Source organism: Globicephala melas, chromosome 9, assembly GCF_963455315.2.
Source record: "Globicephala melas chromosome 9, mGloMel1.2, whole genome shotgun sequence".
Lineage (NCBI taxonomy): Eukaryota > Metazoa > Chordata > Mammalia > Artiodactyla > Delphinidae > Globicephala > Globicephala melas.
This window is the reverse complement of record NC_083322.1, coordinates 86,126,506-86,149,981: the sequence shown is the minus strand read 5'-3', so window position 1 is coordinate 86,149,981 and position 23,476 is coordinate 86,126,506. Positions and strand designations below refer to the sequence as shown.

The 23,476-nt window shown below is 37.5% G+C and overlaps 1 protein-coding gene across 4 annotated transcripts in view; it reads left to right on the top strand.

Annotated features, from left to right (window-relative positions):
- Positions 1–23,476, top strand: part of RELN (reelin) — a 522,413-nt gene that overhangs the window by 127,857 nt on the left and 371,080 nt on the right. For all 4 annotated transcript variants that reach the window (XM_030834331.2, XM_060304789.1, XM_060304788.1 and 1 more), the window contains exon 3: positions 22,870–23,005. In XM_030834331.2, coding sequence (XP_030690191.2) covers positions 22,870–23,005 — 136 coding nt within the window. The remainder of the gene's footprint in view (positions 1–22,869; positions 23,006–23,476) is intronic.

Sequence of the window (23,476 nt, the reverse complement as noted above, 5' to 3'; positions counted from 1 at the left end):
TAACCACTGAGTTAATTTATGAGTCCCCTACTGGCAAAATCTGACTTTATTTTTGCATATGTGATATTGTGATTTATAATAAGAAATACATATTTGTTCTTGACTTAGTTGCTGGCACAGAGCTCCTAAAACCCTTGGAATTTCCTGCGATAAGAGCCATTTAAATGTCTTTTGTTATGTTAATGAGGTGATTTTTAGAAAGGCCTACGGTAACCTAAGGATGGGGCTTGTTTGTCAGCAGAGGTGACCATGTGATTAGAAGGTTGGCACTTTCAGTAAACCTTCCCACCCCTCTAAACCTCCCAAGAGGGGAGAGGAGCTGGAGGTTGAATCATCACAAATGGCAAATGATTTAATCAGTCGTGACTGTGTAATGAATTCTTCATAAAAAACCCAAAAGGACAGGGCTCAGAGAGCTTCCAGGTGGAAATTTGTCACATCTGGAGAGGGCCTGGGAGCTCTGTGCCCCTTCCTCATACCTTGCCCAATGCGTCTCTTTCATCTGGTTGTTGCTGAGTTATATCCTTTCACAATAAACTGGTGATTTAGTAAGTAACATGTTTCTCTGAGTTTTGTGAACTGCCCTAGCAAATAAATCAAACCTTAGGAGGGGGTCTTGGTAACCTCTGATTTGTAGCCAGTTACTGAGAAGTACAGGTAACTACCTGGACTTGAGACCAGTGTCTGAAGTCCAAGGAGGGGTTCTTGGAACCTCCAATCTGTAGCTGATTGTTCCAGAAGCATAGGTGATAAGCATAGGCAATTGGCATGTGAAGTCAGGGCAGAGTGAGGGCATTCTTTATAGGATTGACCCTTAACCTGTGGGATCTGATGCTATCTCCAGGTAGATAGTGTCAAAATTGAGTTGAATTGTGGGACACCCAGCTGGTGTCCAGAGAATTGCTGGGATGTGTGAGAAAATTACAGAGTTTTTCTCTGTAATTGTGCCACCAAGTAAATATACAGTTAATTAATATGCTTAATTTTACTTTCGATGATTAGAGATTGTTTTTTATTTAATTTTGTTTCAGAATTACACAAATAATTCACATGATTAAAAGTATCTATAGAATCCACAAAACAAGATTTATTCTAAGAAGTCTAGTTTCTCTCTTGTGTTTCATTCCTCCCCCTCTATGTAATCATTTAAAAAATTATTGGGTTTTTTGTTTGTTTTATAATATAAACAAATGTCTCTCTATTTGTGTATATCTGTATCAACGTCTGTATCTGTATATCTTCTTCCCCCTCATAGATAAATAATGATAACAATAATCTAAACATAAATATACATACATAATTTCTATATCTATGTTGTTTTAAAAAAATTAATATCTGTAGGACACCGATCAATAGTAATGTATAGACACATTTGTCGTTCCTTTTTTATAGCTGTATAGTACTTCATTGTGTGTACCATACTTATTCATCATCCCCTATTAATAGTCATTTGGGTTGTTCTAGGTTTTTTTTCTCCTGTAAATAAATAGTAGTGTAAAGCAGTGTTTATCAACTTTTGACATTAAAAAAGATTACTGAATCCTACCTCTTCAACTTCTGATTCAGTGGGTGACTTATTATGTTAAATTGATTTGTTACTTCAAGTGTCAGTATTGTGTGTGTGTTGTAGAAAATTTTACTCAGTATAAAACTAGACATGATAGCTCAAGGAACCCCCATGCATCTGTCACCCAGTTTCAACGATCATCAAACTCAGAACATCACTCATTTTCCCTTTTCCCACTGGATTGTTTTGAGGCAAATCTCAGGCTTGAATTTTGTGACTTTGATCCAATTACTTAACCATGTTAAGTGTCAGTTGCCTCCTCTGTAACATGGGAATAATCATACCTATTGTCAGTGGTGTGCTGGTAAACGTTTAAGAACCCACTCTCCGGGGGAAAAGAAATCTTGATTTGTATAATGTGGCAGTTTCTGTGATGTAAAGCCTCACACCATGGCCAGTTTCAAGCTACCAGTGTGATGTCACTGAATTGGGAAGAGTTGGGAAGAGACATTCAGCTTCAATCAGCAGCGTTCTGTAGCCTGTATAAGCCAGCTCCATCACACCACGCTGCCACTTCACAGAGTTGTTGTGAGGATTTATTGGGGGGGAAAAAGTGCAGGTAATAGAGTAAGCATCAATAAATTGTAGCTCTGGGCTTCCCTGGTGGCTCAGTGGTTGAGAGTCCGCCTGCGGATGCAGGGGACACGGGTTCGAGCCCCGGTCCGGGAGGATCCCACATGCCGCGGAGTGGCTGGGCCCATGAGCCATGGCCGCTGGGCCTGCGCATCCGGAGCCTGTGCTCCGCAACGGGAGAGGCCACAACAGTGAGAGGCCCGTGTACCGGAAAAAAAAAAAAAAAATGTAGCTCTTACTCTTCTTATTATTATTTCTAGCCTAATGAGACTCTTATCACTTCAGAGACTCCTTCAACAGGTTTTTCCTCATTACATGTTTTCCAGCATCTAAACATTCATTTCTCAGTACTATCACAGGACCCATAAAGCAGTGTGATCCCATTCACTGACTTACTCCGTATAATAATTGGCTTGCTACACATTATAATTAAAATAAAAACTTAAATACCTTAATCCCTTAGGGAACATAGCAAAGAAGTGTTGAAGTATTTGCCTCACAGATTTCATAATCTGATGAATATTAAGTGTTTTGAGGGGAGTGTAAAGTTATTTCGGTGTTTTTTTTGTTCTTATTATTTTTTAGTCTTGTCATAATTAATTACCTTCTGCTGTTGATAGAAACATCTGGGGAAATATAAATATTTCCATTTATAGTTATGATATAATGAACAGCATATGTCCAATTCAGTTTGTCATGGCTTGGCTTGCATCTTCAAAGCCAATAAAATAAGTAATTGTACTAATGCCTTTAGAGGATATAGCTTAATGGTTTACTTATATTGCTTTTGACATTTTGTTCATGGGGATTTGAGGAATGTTAATTGTTGTCATTGTGCACATTTAAAAAAAACTGAAGTGGTCTCAGTGTCTTAACATTGGATATCTTATCTTCGCTCTGTAATCTTTTCTCAGTGAGCTGAAAGCAAGTCAGACAAATCCTAAAACCTCTGTCACTATGTTTTGTGCTCCATTTATTCAATTTTGGGAAGCTTGCTATAGATCTGACACAGAAACAAAATCAAGATTAGGACTCTAGGTTTTGTGAAAAAAAGTTCAGTTGCCATAAAGTTATTTTACGAGGGGAAATCAAATAAAATTGTATACGTTGTGCGCCATGTTAAAAATTCAATTAACATTATACTTACATTATATATAATCCAGTATTTGTAAGACTAAATGTGAAACCTTTAAAGGTACCAAAAGTGCAGAGCATCATCATGGTGAAATTGGAGTGGCCATTTTTTGAGTAGCATTAGTGTCAGGGTTTTTTGCACACACTCAAAAGGTACACAAAACATGCATTTTTTTCTCACTAAAACGAATCTGATAATTTCTATAGTCTTCTCTACTTTTTTCTATCCTTTCAACTGGCCAGTTTTTTTCCACCCTTCAGCTTTTTTTAAATTGAAGTATAGTTGCTGTACAATATTATATAACTTACAGGTGTATAATATAGTGATTCACAATTTGTGAAGGTAATTCTCCATTTATAGTTATTATAAAATATTGGCTACATTGCCTGTGTTGTAAAATATATCCTTGTAGCTTATTTTATACCTAATAGTTTGTACCTCTTAATTCCCTACCCCTCTATTGCCCCTCCCCTCTATCCACTCCCCTCTTTTTACCCTTCAGTTTTAAAGCTAAAAGGATCAAATTTTTGCTACAATCTCAGCGACTGCACCACAAATTTTTGCTGCAATCTCAATGACTGCCCCACAGTTGTGAAGACTTGAAAATATAGAATTGAGGTCTTTTATCACCAGTCTTCTATTGTCTTTGGCAAGCCTGGGCTCAGGTCTTCATTATGTGTAATAAAACATACAAGGATTTTTTTTCCTAGGGGGCTAGTAATCATTTCTAAGGCCAGTTGGACATAATAGGATCAGTTAATTAGTAAATAAAATTTGAGTCACATCGTCAACATTTGCTATAATGAAGAATAAAAGCTTTGGGAGCACCATCGCTACATTGTTGGAGTGTCTCTGTGTTTGTGTAATAAAGCAATGGGTAATCAAGGTGATGCAATAAAGATATCCAGTAAGGGATACACTAATGACAGTGCTGGTTCAGGTCAGAAAGGAAAGGCTTTTGTGAATAGTCTAAGTTTAATCAAATACTTTATGTTTTCATGACGTTTAGGCTCTGTAACTATATAATTACAACTACAAAAAACCACCATGCTCCCATTACCTCTTATTTCTGCATACTTCTAACTCCTAGACCCCACTATAAGCCATCAAAGTATTTGGCTTGAATACTCAAATTTTATAGTATTATACTTAAGAATGCAATTATCATGTCAAAGGTGAACAGTGTACTGAATTACAGTAGCTAACGTTTGTTGAGCACTGTGTGCCAGGTACCATTCCAAGAGCTATGCTTATAGTAACTCATTTAATTCTCTCAGTAATTCTAAAAATTAGTTATTATTACATTACCATTTTATAGGTGAGGAAATGGAGGCCTAGAGATTTTAAGTTGACGAAGATCACACAGCTATTAAACGGCAGAGACTGGATTTGAACCTAGTTTGCCTAGTGCTGACTCTGTTGTACTTAACTGTTACACTATACTGCATCCCATAGAGGATATTTTAAAATGAAGTACACATGTTATACGTATTTTAAATGCCACAGTTGCTGTAGCCGCTGGTAGCTATGGTAGCTGCTGGTACCATAGAAGTGGATTTGAAGATTTCCAAGGAGACTGCTGAAGAGGGTAGTTGCATAAAACATTAGTAGGTCGTAAATGAGGTAGAAATATTAGTGAAGTCATGACTAGAGATAAATGTCGAAATTTAACCAAAAACTTCTGCATATCCTTAAAGATGTGGCTTCCCTCCCAACCGCTTCCCTGGTGACCTGTTTTCCTGGAGCAGAACAACTGATTAGCATATTTTATTTCTGTTGTTAATGCCAAGCCCATTTGCCACCACCGGGTTTGTCTGATTGGCGGCATTTAGTGCAGTGCTTGGAGGTTCTCTATGGAGCTCTTAGACGTCAGCTGTAAATCATCTGCTCAGCCTCCCTGACTGCAAGCTCCAAGCCTCCCACCTGGTGCACTGGTCACAGGCATCCACGCACTCTCCATATGTGGATAGAATTATGCTTAGCCTCGGGCGGAGGTGGGGGTGGGACACTACAAATTAGAAGCCCTCTGAGCAGGCCCTTACGTGGGCAAATCCTGTTCCTTGTAATTGGAATTGTGTTTGTAAATCCCTATACCCCCAGGTGAGACTATTACACCCCTGTAATTTGCATGGAAAGGAAAAAAACAGTCTGCTTAAAAGAGGCCAAATAAACTTCCTCTAAAAACTGGACAGTGTGGGTGGGCTTTTTGCAACCACACTCTTTCATGAAATGCAATCTCAGTCTTTCATAGAGAACTTCTCATTGCTTAAAAAAAAATTCCTAAAGTTTACATTCAATGATAGCTTAGTTAGTCATATTTCCAGTCTTTAGAAAGAGATCTTGATGTCACCTCTTGTGACATCTTTGTAAAGAATCATATTGTCATGTAAGCCGAAACTCTGCCTGGCTCTCATCAATAACATGTTGGGTGGGGTGGCAGTATTGCGGGGGGGGGGTAGTGTAATTAATTGTGTTGGCAAGTAAACTTAGGATAGTTTTTACTAATAACTTTTGCTAGGTACAAATGACTTCTTCCTGTCTGAAGGTCTTTAATGAAATGTTTGATTATCATTATACTGTAACTGTTTATATGTTCTTTTAGAGTTTATGTTAGCCAGTGATTTTCAATATTAAAAAAAAAATTGTATGGATGACAATGGGTTACCTCTCTGTAAAGATACATATTAATTTCAAAAAGTCATGTGGACTCCTGCATGCAGTTTCCAATTGCAAATCTAGAACTTTTTTTCTAGACCTTTTTGTCAATATATTTGTTTTTTGATGTAAATTATCTCTCCCCCTCCTGCTGCCCACGCTTCTAAGTAATACCCCTCATTATTTTATGTGATGTTACATTCTGTTATACTTTGCATTTTAGGCAAATCTGAATTGTAAAATCAATCAATATTTAGAAAATGAGTTATTCTTATATGGTAGCATCTTAATAAAGCATTGCCTCAATACCTAACCCTGAGTCACAGAACACTAATCACAAACATATTTCTCTGAGTGAGAGCACTGCAGTTCCTCATGACCCTCTACATTTATTTGAGTTGTGTTATAAAGTCCTAATTGTAAGAAGATACAGAGACACAGGGAGAATGCCATGTGACAGTGGAGGATTGGAATGATGTACCTATAGATCAAGGAACTCCTGGACCCACCAGAAGCTAAGAAAGAGGCATCAACAAAATTTCCCTGACAGCCCTCACAAAGAAACAACCTGCTGACACCTTGATTTTGGACTTCTTGCCTCCCAAACTGTGAGACAATAAATTCCTGTCGTTTTAAGCCACCCAGCTTGTGATACTTTGTCACAGCAGCCCCAGTACACTAATACCAGGCATAAAGCAATGAATTCAAAGAAAAACCTTTCTCTTAACACCAGAATTCCAACCCTTCTCATGCCTTGCTGGATCTCTTGCAGTAATTTTCCAGGCACTGTCCTTTATGCTCTTTGGTTTGTACCCATCCATTTTACACACCACTACCATTTTAATATTTCCTTCTGCATATACAAAATTCCAGTAATCACTCTTCATTGTGCCTGCAGCAGTGCAAATTTTTAAGTGAGGCATTCAAGGGCCTTCCTTTCTGGCCTCGACTGCCTTTCCAGCCCTCCCCCTCCCCCGCCTTGTGCCTGCTATGCACGGCACTGTATTCCAGCCACTCCCACTTCTCCTTGTTCTCCCAGCACTTTTCCACTTCGAGCATGCTGTTCCTTTCGCAACAAGCCCCCCTCCAGAATTATACTTCCCTTTCAAAACCAAGCTGAAAGGCTGCTGTCATTGTTTATTGATTCTGTCCCCAAAGCATTTGCTATCCCTTTGGGCTCACAAAATAATGATCCTTAGAGTAGTTTGCTTTGTATTACCAATATCTGTGCATGAGTCTTCCATTGTGTTAAGCCCTCAAGGAATCTTTAACTTTTGTTGGCAGAAATCTGGCATCTTCAGGGTAGATCATAATTCCATAACAGACTAATCAGAAACACATTCTGCTGATTTCAGGCTTCTGGTATGCTCCCCTGACATGTTCGCCTTACATTCCCTTGAAAAATACAGCAATGGGCTCAAATCACAGCCTTTTCTGTCCTTATTCCCATCACTATTTGTATCTCCTTACCAACCAAAGGAGAATAAGTTAAGAGTCTGATGATTCCCTGATGTCAGAAAGTCACAAGAGAGACAGTTATTCACACTAAATCTCTTAATTTCCTCCCTGACCTAGTGAAGGCTCTAAACCAAGCATAGCAAAATTTTTCTTTTAATTGGACTCCTCTATTAGTAAAATTTTTGAACATGAATGTATAATTATTTATTTTCCTATTTATTTACTTTTAATTTCTAAATTCTGTACATATACTCCTGTACTTACCTACTTTGTATATTATAGAACATACACATTTGATGTAAAAATATAAAAATTCTAATATTTCCTTCCCAACTATGAATAGAGGTATACAAATGGATTCTTTTAAAAAATGTTTAGGTGATTGCCTTTTCAGTTAGAAACTGTAGATAGATAATTCCTAACCTAAAATTAAATTTCTTTCTCTCAAAGAATACAAACTGGAAATGATGTAAACTTTACCAGCAATATAAGACTTATGGTTACAAGTTCACATTAAAGATTATATATTTTACATAAAGCCTAAAAGAAGCCATACAATGGAAACATAATCATTCAAACTGAAGCTTGGAATGGTATAACTTGTACGTAAAGAAGAAACTTCGAAGGCTTCAAGTAGGCATGATTTATTAAAAATAAATGAAAACTACAGGGGAGAAAAAATTTAAATTTAGCTTTAGCCAATAACTTGCTTTGTTAAGAACCTTGCTGGTGAACATTCAAGTGAGTGTATATTCAAGTAATCCCAGCATCATTTTTTTTAGTCACACCAGTATGCTTTGCTTAAATTTGAGTTAATAGATTATAATAAATTTTAAAACAGCTGTGTTTTATCTCTTTTTCTTTTCTTAATATGTTTTATTTTTAAATACATCTTTACTGGAGTATAATTGCTTCACAATGCTGTTGTACAACAAAGGGAATCAGCTATATGCATACATATATCCCCATATCCCCTCCCTCTTAATCCTCCCTCCCACCCTCCCTATCCCACCCCTTTAGGTCATCACAAAGCACAGAGCTGATCTCCCTGTGCTGTACTGCTGCTTCCCATAGCTATCTATTTTACATTTGGTAGTGTATATATGTTGATGCTTCTCTCACTTCGCCCCAGCTTCCCCTTCCCCCTCCCCGTGTCCTCAAGTCCATTCTCTATGTCTGCGTCTTTATTCCTGCTCTATTTTTCCACTGTGTTCATCAGTACCATTTTTTATTAGATTCCATAAATATGTGTTAGCATACGGCATTTGTTTTTCTCTGACTTCACTCTGTATGACACACTCTAGGTCCATCCACCTCACTACAAATAACTCAATTTCGTTTCTTTTTATGGCTGAGTAATATTCCACTGTATATATGTGCCACATCTTCTTTATCCATTTATCTGTCGATGGACACTTAGGTTGCTTCCATGTCCTGGCTATTGTAGATAGAGCTGCAATGAACATTGTGGTACATGACTCTTTTTGAATTATGGTTTTCTCAGGGTATATGCCCAGTAGTGGGATTGCTGAGTCATATGGTAGTTCTATTTTTAGTTTTTTAAGAATTCCATACTGTTCTGCATAGTGGTTGTAACAATTTACATTCCCACCAACAGTGCAGGAGGGTTCCCTTTTCACCACACCCTCTCCAGCATTTATTGTTTGTAGATTTTTTGATGGCCATTCTGACCAGTGTGAGGTGATACCTCATTGTAGTTGTGATTAGCATTTCTGTAATAATTAGTGATGTTGAGCAACTTTTCATGTGCCTCTTGGCGATCTGTATGTCTTCTTTGGTGAAATGTCTCTTTAGGTCTTTTGCCCATTTTTTAACTGGGTTGTTTGTTTTTTTGATGTTGAGCTCCATGAGCTGTTTGTATATTTTGGAGATTAATCCTTTTTCCGTTGTTTCATTTGCAAATATTTTCTCCCATTCTGAGGGTGGTCTTTTCATCTTGTTTATGGTTTCCTTTGCTGTGCAAAAGCTTTTATGTTTCATTAGGTCCCATTTGTTTATTTTTGTTTTTATTTTCATTACTCTAGGAGGCGGGTGAAAAAATATCTTGCTGTGGTTTATGTCAAAGAGTATTTTCCCTATGTTTTCCTCTAAGAGTTTTATAGTGTCTAATCTTACATTTAGGTCTTTAATCCATTTGGAGTTTATTTTTGTGTATAGTGTTAGGGAGTGTTCTAATTTCATTCTTTACATGTAGCTGTCCAGTTTTCCCAGCACCACTTATTGAAGAGGCTGTCTTTTCTCCATTCTATGTTCTTGCCTCCTTTGTCATAAATTAGGTGACCATATTGCGTTCTTTCTAACCTGTACCATTGATCTATATTTCTGTTTTTGTGTCAGTACCATACTGTCTTGATTACTGTAGCTTTGTAGTGTAGTTTGAAGTTAGGGAGTATGTTTCCTCCAGCTTGTAGTAGTCTGTTAAAACCCTTTGTATTTCTGCAGCGTCAGTTGTAATCTCTCCTTTTTCATTTATAATTTTATTGATTTGTGTCCTCCCTTTTTTTCTTGATGAGTCTGGCTAAGGGTTTATCAATTTTGTTTATCTTCTCAAAGAACCAACTTTTAGTTTTATTGATCTTTGCTATTGTTTTCTTCGTTTCTATTTCATTTATTTGTGCTCTGAACTTTTGATTTCTTTCATTCCACTGACTTTGGGTTTTCTTTGTTCTTCTTTCTCTAGTTGCTTTAGATGTATAGTTGCATTGTTTATTTGAGATATTTCTTGTTTCTTGAGGTGAGATTGAATTGCCATAAGCTTCCCTCTTAGAACTGCTTTTGCTGCATCCCATAGGTTTTGAGTCCTCGTGTTTTTGTTGTCATTTGTTTCTATGTATTTTTTTGATTTCTTCTTTGATTTCTTCAGTGATCTCTTGGTTATTTAGTAGCACACTGTTTAGCCTCCATGTATTTGTGTTTTTTACAGTTTTTTTCCTGTAATTGATTTCCAGTCTCATAGCGTCGTGGTCAGAGAAGATGCTTGATACGATTTCAGTTTTCTTAAATTTTCCAGGGCTTGATTTGTGACCCAAGATGTGCTCTGTCCTGGAGAATGTTCCATGTGCCCTTGAGAAGAAAGTGTATTTTGCCACTTTTGGCTGGAATGTTCTATAAATGTCAATTAAATCTGTCTGTTCTGTTGTGTCATTTAAAGCCTGTGTTTCCTTATTTATTTTCTGTTTGGATGATCTGTCCACTGGTGTAAGTGGGCCATTAAAGTCCCCTACTATTATGTGTTACTGTTGATTTCCTCTTTCATGGTCGTTAGCATTTGCCTTGTGTATTGAGGTGCTCCTATGTTGAGTGCATAAACATTTATAATTGTTATATCTTCTTCTTGGATTGATCTCTTGATCATTATGTAGTGTCCTCCCTTATCTCTTGTAACATTCTTTATTTTAAAGTCTATTTTATCTGTACAAGTATTGCTACTCCAGCTTTCTTTTGGTTTCCATTTGCATGGAATATCTTTTTCCATCACTCCACTTTCAGGCTGTATGTGTCCCTAGGTCTGAAGTGGGTCTCTTGTAGACAGCATATAGATGAGTCTTGTTTTTGTATCCATTCATCCCAGTCTGTGTCTTTTGTTGGGGCATTTAATCCATTTACATTCAAGGTAATTATCGATATGTATGGTCCTATTACCATTTTCTTAATTGTTTTGGGTTTGTTTTTGTGGGTCTCTTTCTTCTCTTGTGTTTCCCGCCTAGAGAAGTTTCTGTAGCATTTGTTGTAAACCTGGTTTAGTGGTGCTGAATTCTCTTAGCTTTTGCTTGTCTGAACAGCTTTTGACTTCTGCATCAAATCTGAATGAGATCCTTGCTGGGTAGAGTAATCTTGGTTGTAGGTTTTTCTCTTTCATCACTTTAAGTATATCCTGCCACTCACTTCTGGCCTGCAGAGTCTGTGCTGAAAAATCAGCTGATAACCTTATGGGGATTCCTTTGTATGTTATTTTTTTACTTTTGCCTTGCTGCTTTTAATATTTTTTCTTTGAATTTAATTTTTGTTAGTTTGATTAATATGTGTCTTGGTGTGTTTCTCCTAGGGTTTATCATGTATGAGGCTCTCTGTACTTCCTGGACTTGAGTGACTCTTTTCTTTCCCTCGTTAGGGAAGTTTTCCACTATAATCTCTTCAAATATTTTTTCAGACCCTTTCTTTTCCTCTTCTCCTTCTGGGACCCCTATAATTCGAATGTTGGTGTGTTTAGTGTTGTCCCAGAGATCTCTGAGATTGTCTTCAATTCTTTTTATTCTTTTTTCTTTATTCTGCTCCTCAGCAGTTATTTCCACCATTCTGTCTTCCAGCTCACTTATCTGTTCTTCTGCCTCAGTTATTCTGTTACTGATTCCTTCCAGTGTATTTTTCATTGCAGTTATTGTTCATCTCTGTTTGTTTGTTCTTTAGTTCTTCTAGATCTTTGTTAAACATTTCTTGTATTTTCTCAATCTGTGCCTGCATTCTACTTCCGAGATTTTGGATCATCTTTACTATCATTACTCTGAATTTTTTCAGGTAGATTGTCTATTTCCTCTTCATTTATTTTGTCTTCTAGGTTTTTGCCTTGCTCCTTCATTTGTGAGATATTTTTTTGCCATCTCATTGTTTTTTTTTTTTTTGATGGATGAGATTGTGTTCCTGTCTTACTGGTTGTTTGGCCTGAGGTTTCCAACACTGGAGTTTGTAGGCTGTTGGGTAGAGCTGGGTCTTGGTCCCGAGATGAGGTCCTCCAGGAGACCTCACTCCAATGAATATTCCCTGGGGTCTGAGGTTCTCTGTTAGTCCAGTGGTTCAGACTCAGAGCTCCCACTGCAGGAGCTTTGGCCTGACCCCCGGCTCGTGAACCAAGATCCCGCACGCGGTTCGCTTTGGGGTTCCTCCCATCTCCCTGGGCTTCGAGGTCCCCCACCAGCGTCCAGCAGATGCCCTAGTTGTGAGGAGACCGTGAACTCTGCGTCTTCCCATGCTGCCATCTTGACTCTGCCCCCTTCTAATATGTTTTAAATATGAAAGGAATTTTTAAATTTCTAAGACTACTTTGCAGTCATTTAGCCTTGAGGAATATGAAAAACTCATTTTTCTGATAGAATATTCAAATTATTGCCTCAGTGGAGTATGAATTTTAACAAAATTTAAATGAAAGTAGTATACATCATATTTGAAAGCAATTTCCTTGTGGTCTGTCTTTAAAAATTTATTGATATTTATTTTATCTGATTTGGAATCAGTAGAATTGAAAACGTGATGAAATATAGATCATCAATTCATTCATTAAGTGACGGTGCTTTCTTACAGCACATAAACTGCCACTATGATGTATATAGATAAAGTGCTTGTCATAATTATAATGTTTTACAAAGCTGTAATTTTTTTATATTGTATGATTTAATATTTTTTAACTTATTAGTTAATTCTGTAAGAAAACAAAGCCTGAAGTTACTGAATGAAATGTCTTTACCAGAAAAATATATCTTTGTTCTGTAAGTTTCTAGAGACATGGATAGAAATTTAGGGCCCCTAACAAGAAGTTTTAATGAGGTAGAAGAAGCCAACATTTATGTAGTATTTATTATGGGCTAGGTATTGTTCTATACACTTACATGCGTTAACTATGTAACCTGATGAGATGGGTAATATTGTTTGTTTTCCATATTTCACGTGTAAGGAAACTGAGGCACAGGGGGTTTACATAATTTAACAAGGACATAGCTAGCATATGGCAGAACTGGGACGTGAACCCAGGCAGTTTGGCTCTAGAGTCCTTTCTCTTGACTACTGCTATACAGCTTACATTCATCACAGTTTTCCTTTGACTGCTGTAAAGTAAACAGATTATTGTTCTTTTTGACAGTAGGAAATACTATGGAGAAGAGGAAAGCAGACTTAGAAGTCTGCTCATTTAGCAAACAATTATTGACTGATGCTGTGCAAAATCAATGTAAGACCAAACCACTTTTCTCAAGTAACTTAAAATTTAATAAAGGAAATAGAATTAAATGAAGTGTGATAAGAGTTATATTAAAAGGATGTATTAATCAGGGAAATTCAGTTTTGCTTTGGTAACAAATTAACCCCCAAGTTGCAGCTTATCTCAATAGTCTGATAGGAGTTGAAGACTCTTCAGGGTAGTTGTCCTCCATGCAGGGACTCAGCAATCTAAGGTATTTCCATATTGTGGCTATACTATCACAGTGTGTGGCTTCCACTGCTATCAAGGCAAGGGAATAAAGGAAGCTAGAGGACTCACAGTCTCTGCTCTGTGCTTCAAGTAGGAAATAATACACTTCACTTCTGTTCATATCCCGTTGGTCAAAATTATTCACATGGGCCCTTGAACTGCAAAGAGGCTAGAAATTGTGTGTGAGTATATGGCTATCTGGTGCACACCAAATGCCGTGACCAAAAAGGTATGTACAGTTAACTGGAGCAGAAGAGAGTTGGACAAGAGTTAGTTAGGATTCTATGGAAAGTTGACTAGAAAGTAGCAGACAAAGTCATGAAGTCATGATAGAGGCTGGTGAAGGTAACTGAGAAACACAAAATATAAAGGTTCTGGGCATTGTATGGGAAGAAGCTGTAGGCAGAGTCTCTCCAGTACCACGGAGAGCTCCTATCATTTAAATTACTGTAATACCATATGATGTCAATTGCAATGCCTTTATGCAGCAAAGTTCATTCCATTAACATTTATTATGTGCGTATGATAAATTTTTATAGATAAAATAATTTATAATATAACTAACTTATCTAATTGGGAAGACAGATAACTCTCTGTAATGCAATGAGTACTTCAATAACAGAACAGTTCTCTGGGTATTATGAGAACATGCAAATGTTCCTAACATTAACCTTGGATACAGGAGGAATTGTACAGGAAAATTTTGTGGAGGAGATGGTTTATGATCTTGTGTGTATTAAGTGAAAAGTAATGGTCTAGCCAAGCCAGAGGAAGAAAGGGCACTTTAGGTCAAGGGTCAGCAAACTTTTTCTGTAAATGGCCAGAGAGTTAGCATTTTAGGCCTTTCAGGTTATAACAGTAGGTCTCTTTTGCATGTTTTTCATTTTTTTTTACAACTTTTCAAATGTAAAACTATTCTTAGTTCAGTGGTTATACAAAAACAGACCATAGTCCAGATTTGACCAGTGGGTCATAGTTTGCTGACCCCTGGTCTAGGCAGAAAGAACAGGAGCAAAGCCAGAGATAAGTACATACAACTATATTCAGTTTGGTTTTGTAGGGTATGAAGTTTGAGTAAGGGTCATGATAGATGAGCCCAGTTAGATAGAGGACAGAATTTCATGTTGAAGTACTTAGGACTAATTTTGTCAAGTTTGGATTGCACTGAAGGATTTAAATCAGTAGAATGATAAAATCAGATTTGCATTTTAGAAAGATACCTGTACTGAGAATTAACCTGAGGAGGCAAAACTGAATACAGAGACCAGTTTGGGAGCTATTGGCACTGGTCAAAAAAAGAGCTAATGAAAGCCTGAAATAAAGCCATGGTGGGAAGGGTAGGCAAGAGGGACACAGTTGAAAAAATTTTGAGGTAACATCAGAAAGAGTTGATGATTGATTGGAGTGACTCCAAGACTAGGTAGGTAGTGTACTTTAGCTGAGATAATAAATATTATGCTGGCTCATTGATGTTCCTCCTTTAGCAGGAACTCTGTCATTTATTCCAGATTTACACCTCTGGAGTCAGAAACCAGAGGCACATCTTCTCTCCTTATGTGACTTTTGGGGAAATCTATTAGGCTGTGCAGGAAGGGTATGGGGAGCTTTTGCTCCTGTCCATCAAATAGATTGACTGCTATGAGCAGTACTTTTCCTGTGACAGAAAGCCCGTTCAAGGTCAAGGGTAAAGAACTCAATGTAGAGTTCATGGAAATAGTCCTAAAAGCTGTGGTCTTTTAAGACTATCAGTTATTTTAGCTATTTTTGGATCAAGAAATCCAGAACTTTATAGACTTTGAAATTGCCCTCTGAAGTAGACATAAGGCATCTATGATTGGCCACCATTTCTATACAGTTTCCCATATTGTTAGTACCACCGTCCCCAAATAGAATTTTCATACTTCCTTTCTAGGGTGAAGGCATGCAACTTAGTTTCCACCTACTAGACCAACGCTCATGAGACTTGAATATAGAAGAATGCAATATGAAGTGAGGACCAAGTGTGGGGAAATCTAGATTCAGTCAAGTGCAGCAGTGAAAAGGAGGGGAGTATAGTTCTGGACACATAGCCAGCATGGTGCAGTTAGTTTGGAAAGGCTGGGGGCAGACAACGTGTAGAGATTATCTACCACCAAGCAACTTTTAAGAGGGGAGGCAGAGTATGCAGTGTTAGGAGGAAAGGCAGCAGAGATATGCTTTGAAACAGTGGATCAGAGAGCTTCAGTTAAATACAGTGCAGACTTTACATAGCTCTTTGGAAAGGATGCTGCTCTGTCAAACTCGGTGGCCACATAGACCTAAGTGTAACTGGATGGCTTTGCCCCTTAGGGGAGCACTTTTGACCTAAAGATGTCTCACTCACGTCTGTACCTAACTCAGGGATGTGTCTAGCAAGAGGACAAAGGTTATCCAAAAACTGTCTGATAAGAAATTGACATCTTTGGAGAGAGAGGGTTGGAATGTGGGGTGGGGGGAGGACAGCACCTGAGTTTGTTCCTAGAGCAGGGGCCCTCTTCATGCTCACTCTCAGATGGTTTGCATTTCATCACTGGATTTGGATTTAGGTTGGATCGACACAGGGGTCTGTCCCGGAATTGAGGTACTGCCTCTTATGGACACAAGGAGGGAGGAATCCAGTGGACAGTGTAAGATAGAAGATGGATCTGTGTTCCAGTGCTGTTCACTAGCTCTGTTATCAACACTTGTTTAAGTGTTGGAAAGTCACTTAAATCCACCGGTTCTTGATAATTCTCATTTATCTCTGAAGTGGGAATGATAGTAACAGCTAACACATAGAGTGCTAACTATGTGCATATATTCATCTCATCTTCAGAGCCACCCTATTATTATCATCTCCATTTTCCTGGAGAGGAAAGTGAGGAACAGTGTTTCAGTAACCTGCCCCAAATTCCACAATTCCTTGGTAGTGGAGCAAAGATCTGAACCCAGGCAGACTGCCTCCAGGGTCTGTGCTCTCAACCTTTCCCCTCTATTGCCTCTATAATAGTAGTAAGGTAATAACATGGGGAAAACACCTGGCACAGAGAGGGCATTTGATAAACAGTAGTGCCGGAAGAGGGATGAAGAGGGAAGGCAAAAGCAAGAATTCTCACCTTTGTAACTGCATGAGTGAGGAAAGAATCAGGTTGACTTAGAATAAGTTCTTTGTGTATAACCAACAAGACGTATGGGAATAGCATGGATCCTCATACATTTCTAATGTATACCCAGAGACATACAATTCCAGAAAGAGTTTTAAAAGGTTTTCGTACTTTTTTCCTTCTAGACCTAAATCTGAAACCAAATGCCTTCAAATCAATGCTTTAAAAGTTAAATATACCCAGTGCATATGTGTGAGTGTGGGTGCCCATACTTTTCATTAACTTGCATCACTACTTGAAAGCTATTATTTTCATATCCATTTTCATCAGGCTGGTACTTCACAGATAAGCTGCAATAAGTATGTTTTCAGGAAGTTCGGTGATTACTTTTCAGCATATAAAATCATGTTTAGCTTTGTTGAAATATTTGTGTACATTGACCTAGCAAAGAAGGCAAATAATAGACAAGTCAAATTCTGCAAGTAAACAGTTATTCATATTTGAATCAAATGAAAAGATTAAAGAATGACATAAAGGAACTCCATAATTCACTTTCTCTCTTCACTTAAAATATAACACTAACTTTCCAGACTACATTTTCAGAACAGTCTACTTTTTATTAACTCATGTAAGCCTTTAGATATCCCTTTGAAACAAAGAGAAAATGATGAAAATAAAAGGAAACAAATCATCTTAAATATTTGTCTGTTCTTACACTTTTTATACAGACATAAGTTAATGAATTTAATAAACTTCCTGACAAAATATTCTGCCATACTTTCTGAAAGTGTTTGAAACAATAAAATATTTAAGATTTCATAATTTTTATATATGAAGGTTACATTTATCACAAACCAAAAATCTATAATCTTAATGTACTTTCCCTTTATTTCGTGATATCCCATCCACAGATATCTTAGTTCTTGAATCACATGAAAAAACCAGGACATGCTTCTACCCACTTTAACCCTAACTATGGCAAATTACAAACTGAACCGATTTTAGTAATCCACGTCTTTAATCTATAAAATATAGAATAAACCCAACATGAATGTGTAATTTTCCTAGTACATTGGTTATTTTTGGTAATAGCATCTTTAGGGTGTTTCTTGGAAGCGAATAGCCTACACTTTTATGAGGATGTGTACATTTTATTTTCAAAATGGGGGAATCATAGAAATTCTAGTTAAAGTTCTGAAGACTCAAGGTATGCACATTAAAAGCATAGAAGAGTATTCCTGAGGGAAAATGGAGTTCATACAAGGTTTAGTCACAAACTTAAAATAACTGAAGACTTGTCAAGGAAAATGACATCCCGGAAGGCACAGAAATGAGTATCACTGTCTTAAAAGGGATCATGGAAGCAACTTTAGAACAATTAAAGACATCGTGAGCCTAATCTTGCAGAAGTATAATGTGGATAAAGGAAGCTCTGGCATAGATTCCTATCCTTTAACCACAACTTTGATTAAGAAGACAGGTGCTAGATAATTTTAAATTAGATATCCAATGGTTTGAAGAATTTAATGAATTTAAAACACTCATACTTTGTCAAAGGAAGAGTTATATTAAAAAGTTACCTTGGTTATTTCTTGATTCAGAAATTATAGTTAGATTGTCAATATTCCTATTTTTCAAATGTGTGTACACAATATTCAAAAGGAAAATGTATCTATAACGTAAACGCTTTAAAATCTATCAGGACAGTTATCGGTCTCATAGAACCTCACAGATTGAAGGATACCCTTTACTTCTTCATCCAAAGTTAGACAAAGAGAGCCATACTTCTTGAAGTGCTTTCTTTCTCTCATAGTCCAGTTCTCTTGGAAAAGAATAGCTTCTTTTTCGGGGGAAGAAATTCCACAGAAAAAATTTTTGTATGAAAGTTTACACATAGCCACAACAATGAAAATAAAATCTTTATTATAGCTACACTACACACATATATATTTTATATGTATATATCTCCCTGAGATACACAGTGTAATTAAATTCTTTTATCATAGATCTGATTTTCCCTTTTTCAAGTAATATTAAAACTCAATATATATATCCTATTATCCAGCATGCAGCAAGGGAAAGCACCATCGTAAATTTAAATTCATTATCAAATTCAAATTAAAGTTATCCAAGAATAGGTTTCCAAATCACATATATTAGATGGCATATGTCTTTCATGACACAGAAGCCATTAAGGAGATCACTGTGGCAGATGCAGTAAATTGTGTTTCACAGAACACTGGAAGCTGATGCTGACTGCTCTCCTCCTTGTTCTCATTTTATATGCGTACCTCTGCTCATTATGTCTGCCTTTGTGAGCTGTCCTCCCATCTTTCTTCTGTTCATTTAAATTGTACTCAGAGAGCTAAGGCACTGAAAGGAGTCTTAGAGATCATGGACCAGCAGTTTATAGATGTTGGAACTGAAGCTTGAGAGGGAGCAACCTGACCAAGGTCATGCAGCGGCGGGTGACAGAGCTGAGGGTACGATCTCGTGCTTATACTCTCCTGCCTCATGTGCATAAAAACAAATATGGGAAATCTTAGTTTTTCCCTCAAAACTCAATTCCAGTCTCCCTCTTCAACAGTCATTTTTTTCTTTTTCTATTATAGTTTACTATAAGATATTGAATATAGTTCCCTATACAGTAGGACCTTGTTGTCTACAGTGCCATTTCTGACTGTGCAGCAAGGATGCTTGTTTGAATCCAGGCTATACTGCCCTTGCTGTATAACTGTAAGCAAGTATTTATCTTCATCATATTAGTTTCCTCATGGGTAAAATAGAGAAAATAACAGCTCCTACTGCATAGGATTGTTAAGAGGCTTAAACAAGTAAATATTCATGAAACGCTTAGAATAGTGTCAGGCCATAGTAAGTGCTCAATAAACATTCGTTGTCATTATTGTAATTGTCCACATTAATCACTCTTTCTCTCCTCTTTTGTATTTTTCGCAAATACCACGCAGTTAGCACTTACTTATTTTCTAGTTGTTCTGTTTATAATGTTAGTTTATTCCAGTTTTCTCGTCCCAGCAGAAGTCATTTCAAGGTAGGGACAATGTTCTATATTTCTTCTGTGTACCTCCATAGGGCCTAACCCAGTGTTTGATGCAACACAGGGATTCTGTAAATACTGTTTTTTTCTGCTGGTTCACTCAGAATGTCTGGGAACCAGTATTTATTCAATCTCTTTAGGTGTTGCTTCTGTGTAGCCAAGTTGGAGAACTGCTGTGCTAGACGGTTGGATTGCAAGAATGTCGTCCTGTAGGGTATTTACCCAGGGTACGGAATTAGGCAATTGCAACTCTATAGCTACCTTATAAAACTCTGTCAAGTAATATGCAGTCTAGACATGACTCACTTTCTAAGAGGAGCTTTGAGGAGTGAGGAGATATTTGAACATGCATTCTGTTAGCAAGACTCTGAGACCCTGAAACGTTATTTTGTTTGATTCATTTCCATTCCCACATGATTGTGGCTGGAACTTTTGCTTTCATTTTTGGCCAGGCTGACTCCTGCAGATGTATCATTTTCCATACACTGGATCCCTGCTTTTTGCCCGACCAGAGGGGAGTGGCAATTCCTGAGTCACGACTACTGAGTCTCCTTCAGCACTCTGTGATTTCCTTGGGAGTCTGGAGTCTGTCATCCTCTCTAACCTTGTGGTTTCTCTGGCTTGATGACTTTCATCCTTTTGTCTCAAGATACAGCTTTAAAAATACCTATATATATATACACTTGAGAAAAGTAACATCATTAGGATATGTCAAAATATAGACTTGTTCTATTTCTTTGGCCAGTATGACCTATTCTGAACAACTTGCTATTCTAGAAGATTCTATTTCATTAGTTGAGGTAACATGTATAATTTACATTGTCTTTTATTTTTATAGTTAAATTATTCTTGTATTTATTTAGAAAATATTTCTTGAGTATCTGTGATGTGCCAGACATTGTGATAGTCGCTTGAAATATAAAGATTAAAGACCTAGTCCCTCATAGACTCCCTGGAGAGATGGTCCAGGGTATGATGGAGCAATGTGTGAACTGCTGTGATGACATGTAGGCAGGGCACCTATCCACATACAGGGTTACTGTACCAGATGCTGTCATATGTATTGAGTCATTTAATTCTCACAATAACTTTAGGGTGGAGTGGACATGTGTTTTCATTTTAAAGACAGGGAAACTGGATTTCAGAGAGAGTAAGCCATTTGCCCAAGTTCACAAAGCCAACAAATTAATTTTTTATTTAACTGACCACTCCTGGTAGTGTTTTGTTAATTAATAAACTTTATTTTTAGAGCAGTTTTAGGTCACAGCAAAATTGAGTAAAACGTTTTTCCATATACCACCCACCCCACCCTCAACCTCCCAGGCATCCTGCACCACAGTGATATCTTTGTTACAGCAAATGAACCTACACTGACACATCATTGTCACTCAAAGTCCATACTTTACATTAGGTTTCATTCTTGGTGTTGTGTATTCACCATTGCAATATTATAAAGAATAGTTTCCCTGACCTACAAATCCTCTGTGCTCTGCCTATTCATACCTCCCTCCTTCCCTCCTAACCCCGGCAACCACTATCTCCATAATTTTACCTTTTCTAGAATGTCAAATAGTTGGAATCATATAACATGTAGTTCTTTCATATTGGCTTCTTTCATTTAGTACTATGCACTTATTTATTCATGTCTTTTCATGGCTTGATAGCTCATTTCCTTTTAACTCTGAAAAATATTCTATTGTTTGGATGTACCAGTTTATCCATTCACTTAATAAAGGATATCTTGGTTGTTTCCAAGTTTTGACAGTTATGAATAAAACTGCTATATACATCCGTATGCAGGTTTTTGAGTGGACATAAATTTTCAGTTTATTTGAGTGAATACCAAGGAGTGTGATTTCTGGATTATGTGGTAAGAGTATGTTTATTTTTGTAAGAAAACACCGAACTGTCTTCCAAAATGGCTATACCATTTTGCATTCTCACCAGCAATGAATAAGTTACTGTAGTTCCACATCCTTACCAGCGTTTGGAATTATCAGTGTTTTGGACTTTTGTTGGATATTAGGTGTGTAGAGGCATTTCATTGTTTTAATTTGCAATTCTCTAATGACATATGATGTTGAACATCTTTTTGTATGCTTATTTGTCATCTATATATCTTTTTTGGTGAGATCTTTTCCCTATTTACAAAAATCAAGTTATTCATTTTCTTAGTGTTGAGTTATCTATTAATATTTTATATCTGAGGTAAACATACGAGAATCACCTTATTAAAAAAGGAAAAAAGCATCTCCTGATAGCTCAGCTGGGAGCTGACTTGGTACTCAGCTAGGCCATGATGTTCTCGTGTTGAACATGAGCAGTTTCATAGGTCATCCACTCTGAGACAGTTGTGGTTTGAGACAAAAACAAGATCACCTTGTAATCATGCCTGAACACAGACAAAAAAAGCAAGAACATTGTGCAAACCACAAAAATGACCAACATCCCCTCTCCATGCTAACATGACTGCCGCTGCTTTTTTATCGATCTCAGCTTTAGCCCTACTCCATTCCTCATGTCTCATAGATAAAAATTAAGATACTCAGTGATAAAATTGCTCCCACTTTCTGATAGTACCAAATCCAGAGGCAAAACCACCTTTACCTGGAACCTCCCCAACAAGACTGAGGGGGTCCCCAGGATGCAGGACTTTCAGTACTACAATCAGGAAATTCCTGGGCCAGCTTGATCACCCTACTCTCTAAAATAACCTAACACAAGCCCAAATATTTTAACAAGCTCTTCCTAACATCCTCATACTGAGATACCTCCAAGTTCCCAATAGTATTTGGTCTCCATTGCTGCAAACACTTCCAATAAATCCAACCTTGTTATACCGTGTTCCTGGTGGTCTTTGTTGATGGGCAAAGACCAGTCAACAAAATCAAAATGAAGCAAATACTATAGCAATATATAGTAGATTGCTCCTTAGCAATAATGTTTTAAATGATTCATTTCCTTCTGACAATAGGAAGTAGAAAATTGCATAACTTACAGGGAAACCAAACAACATGTTGAATCTTAACATAAAAGAAAAATGTCCAGAAAATATTATTATGCCATCCTAAGGACTTTGTTTTATTGTTTTTATAACAACTTCCCTTCCTTTCTGTTTGTCAGGGATCATGTCTGACCACCAGTTTGGTAACCAGTTTATGTGCAGTGTGGTGGCCTCTCATGTGAGTCATCTGCCCACAACCAACCTCAGCTTCGTCTGGATTGCTCCACCTGCTGGCACAGGCTGTGTGAATTTCATGTAAGTACCCAAAATGTCTGTGACTGGTACAGAAGGCAAATGTGTTATCAAACCAAACTTGGGTCCACTCGCCTGCACACAGTAAAGCCAATCTGTGGACACCAGCTTGTGGTGAAGGGAAGTACAGTGTTTATATCAGGGCACCAAACAAGGAGTCCAGGCAGCTAGTGCTTAAAAGACCTGAACTCCCCAGTGGCTTTCAGGGAAAGGTTTTTTAAAGACAGGGTGAGGGAGAGGGTTGTGGGGTACGTGATCAGCTCATGGACATTCTTCTGATTGGTTGATGGCGAGGTAAACAGGAGTTGATATTATCAACCTCTGCTTCCAGCTGGTGTGGGGTCAAGGTGTTTGTGGGCAGCATACAGTTAACCACCTGGTGGGGGTTTCAGTATCTACACAGCAGCTCAGAGGACATGGCTCAGAATATTATCTGTAGCCCTTGAGGAGGAACTAAAGGTCCTTGACTAAACT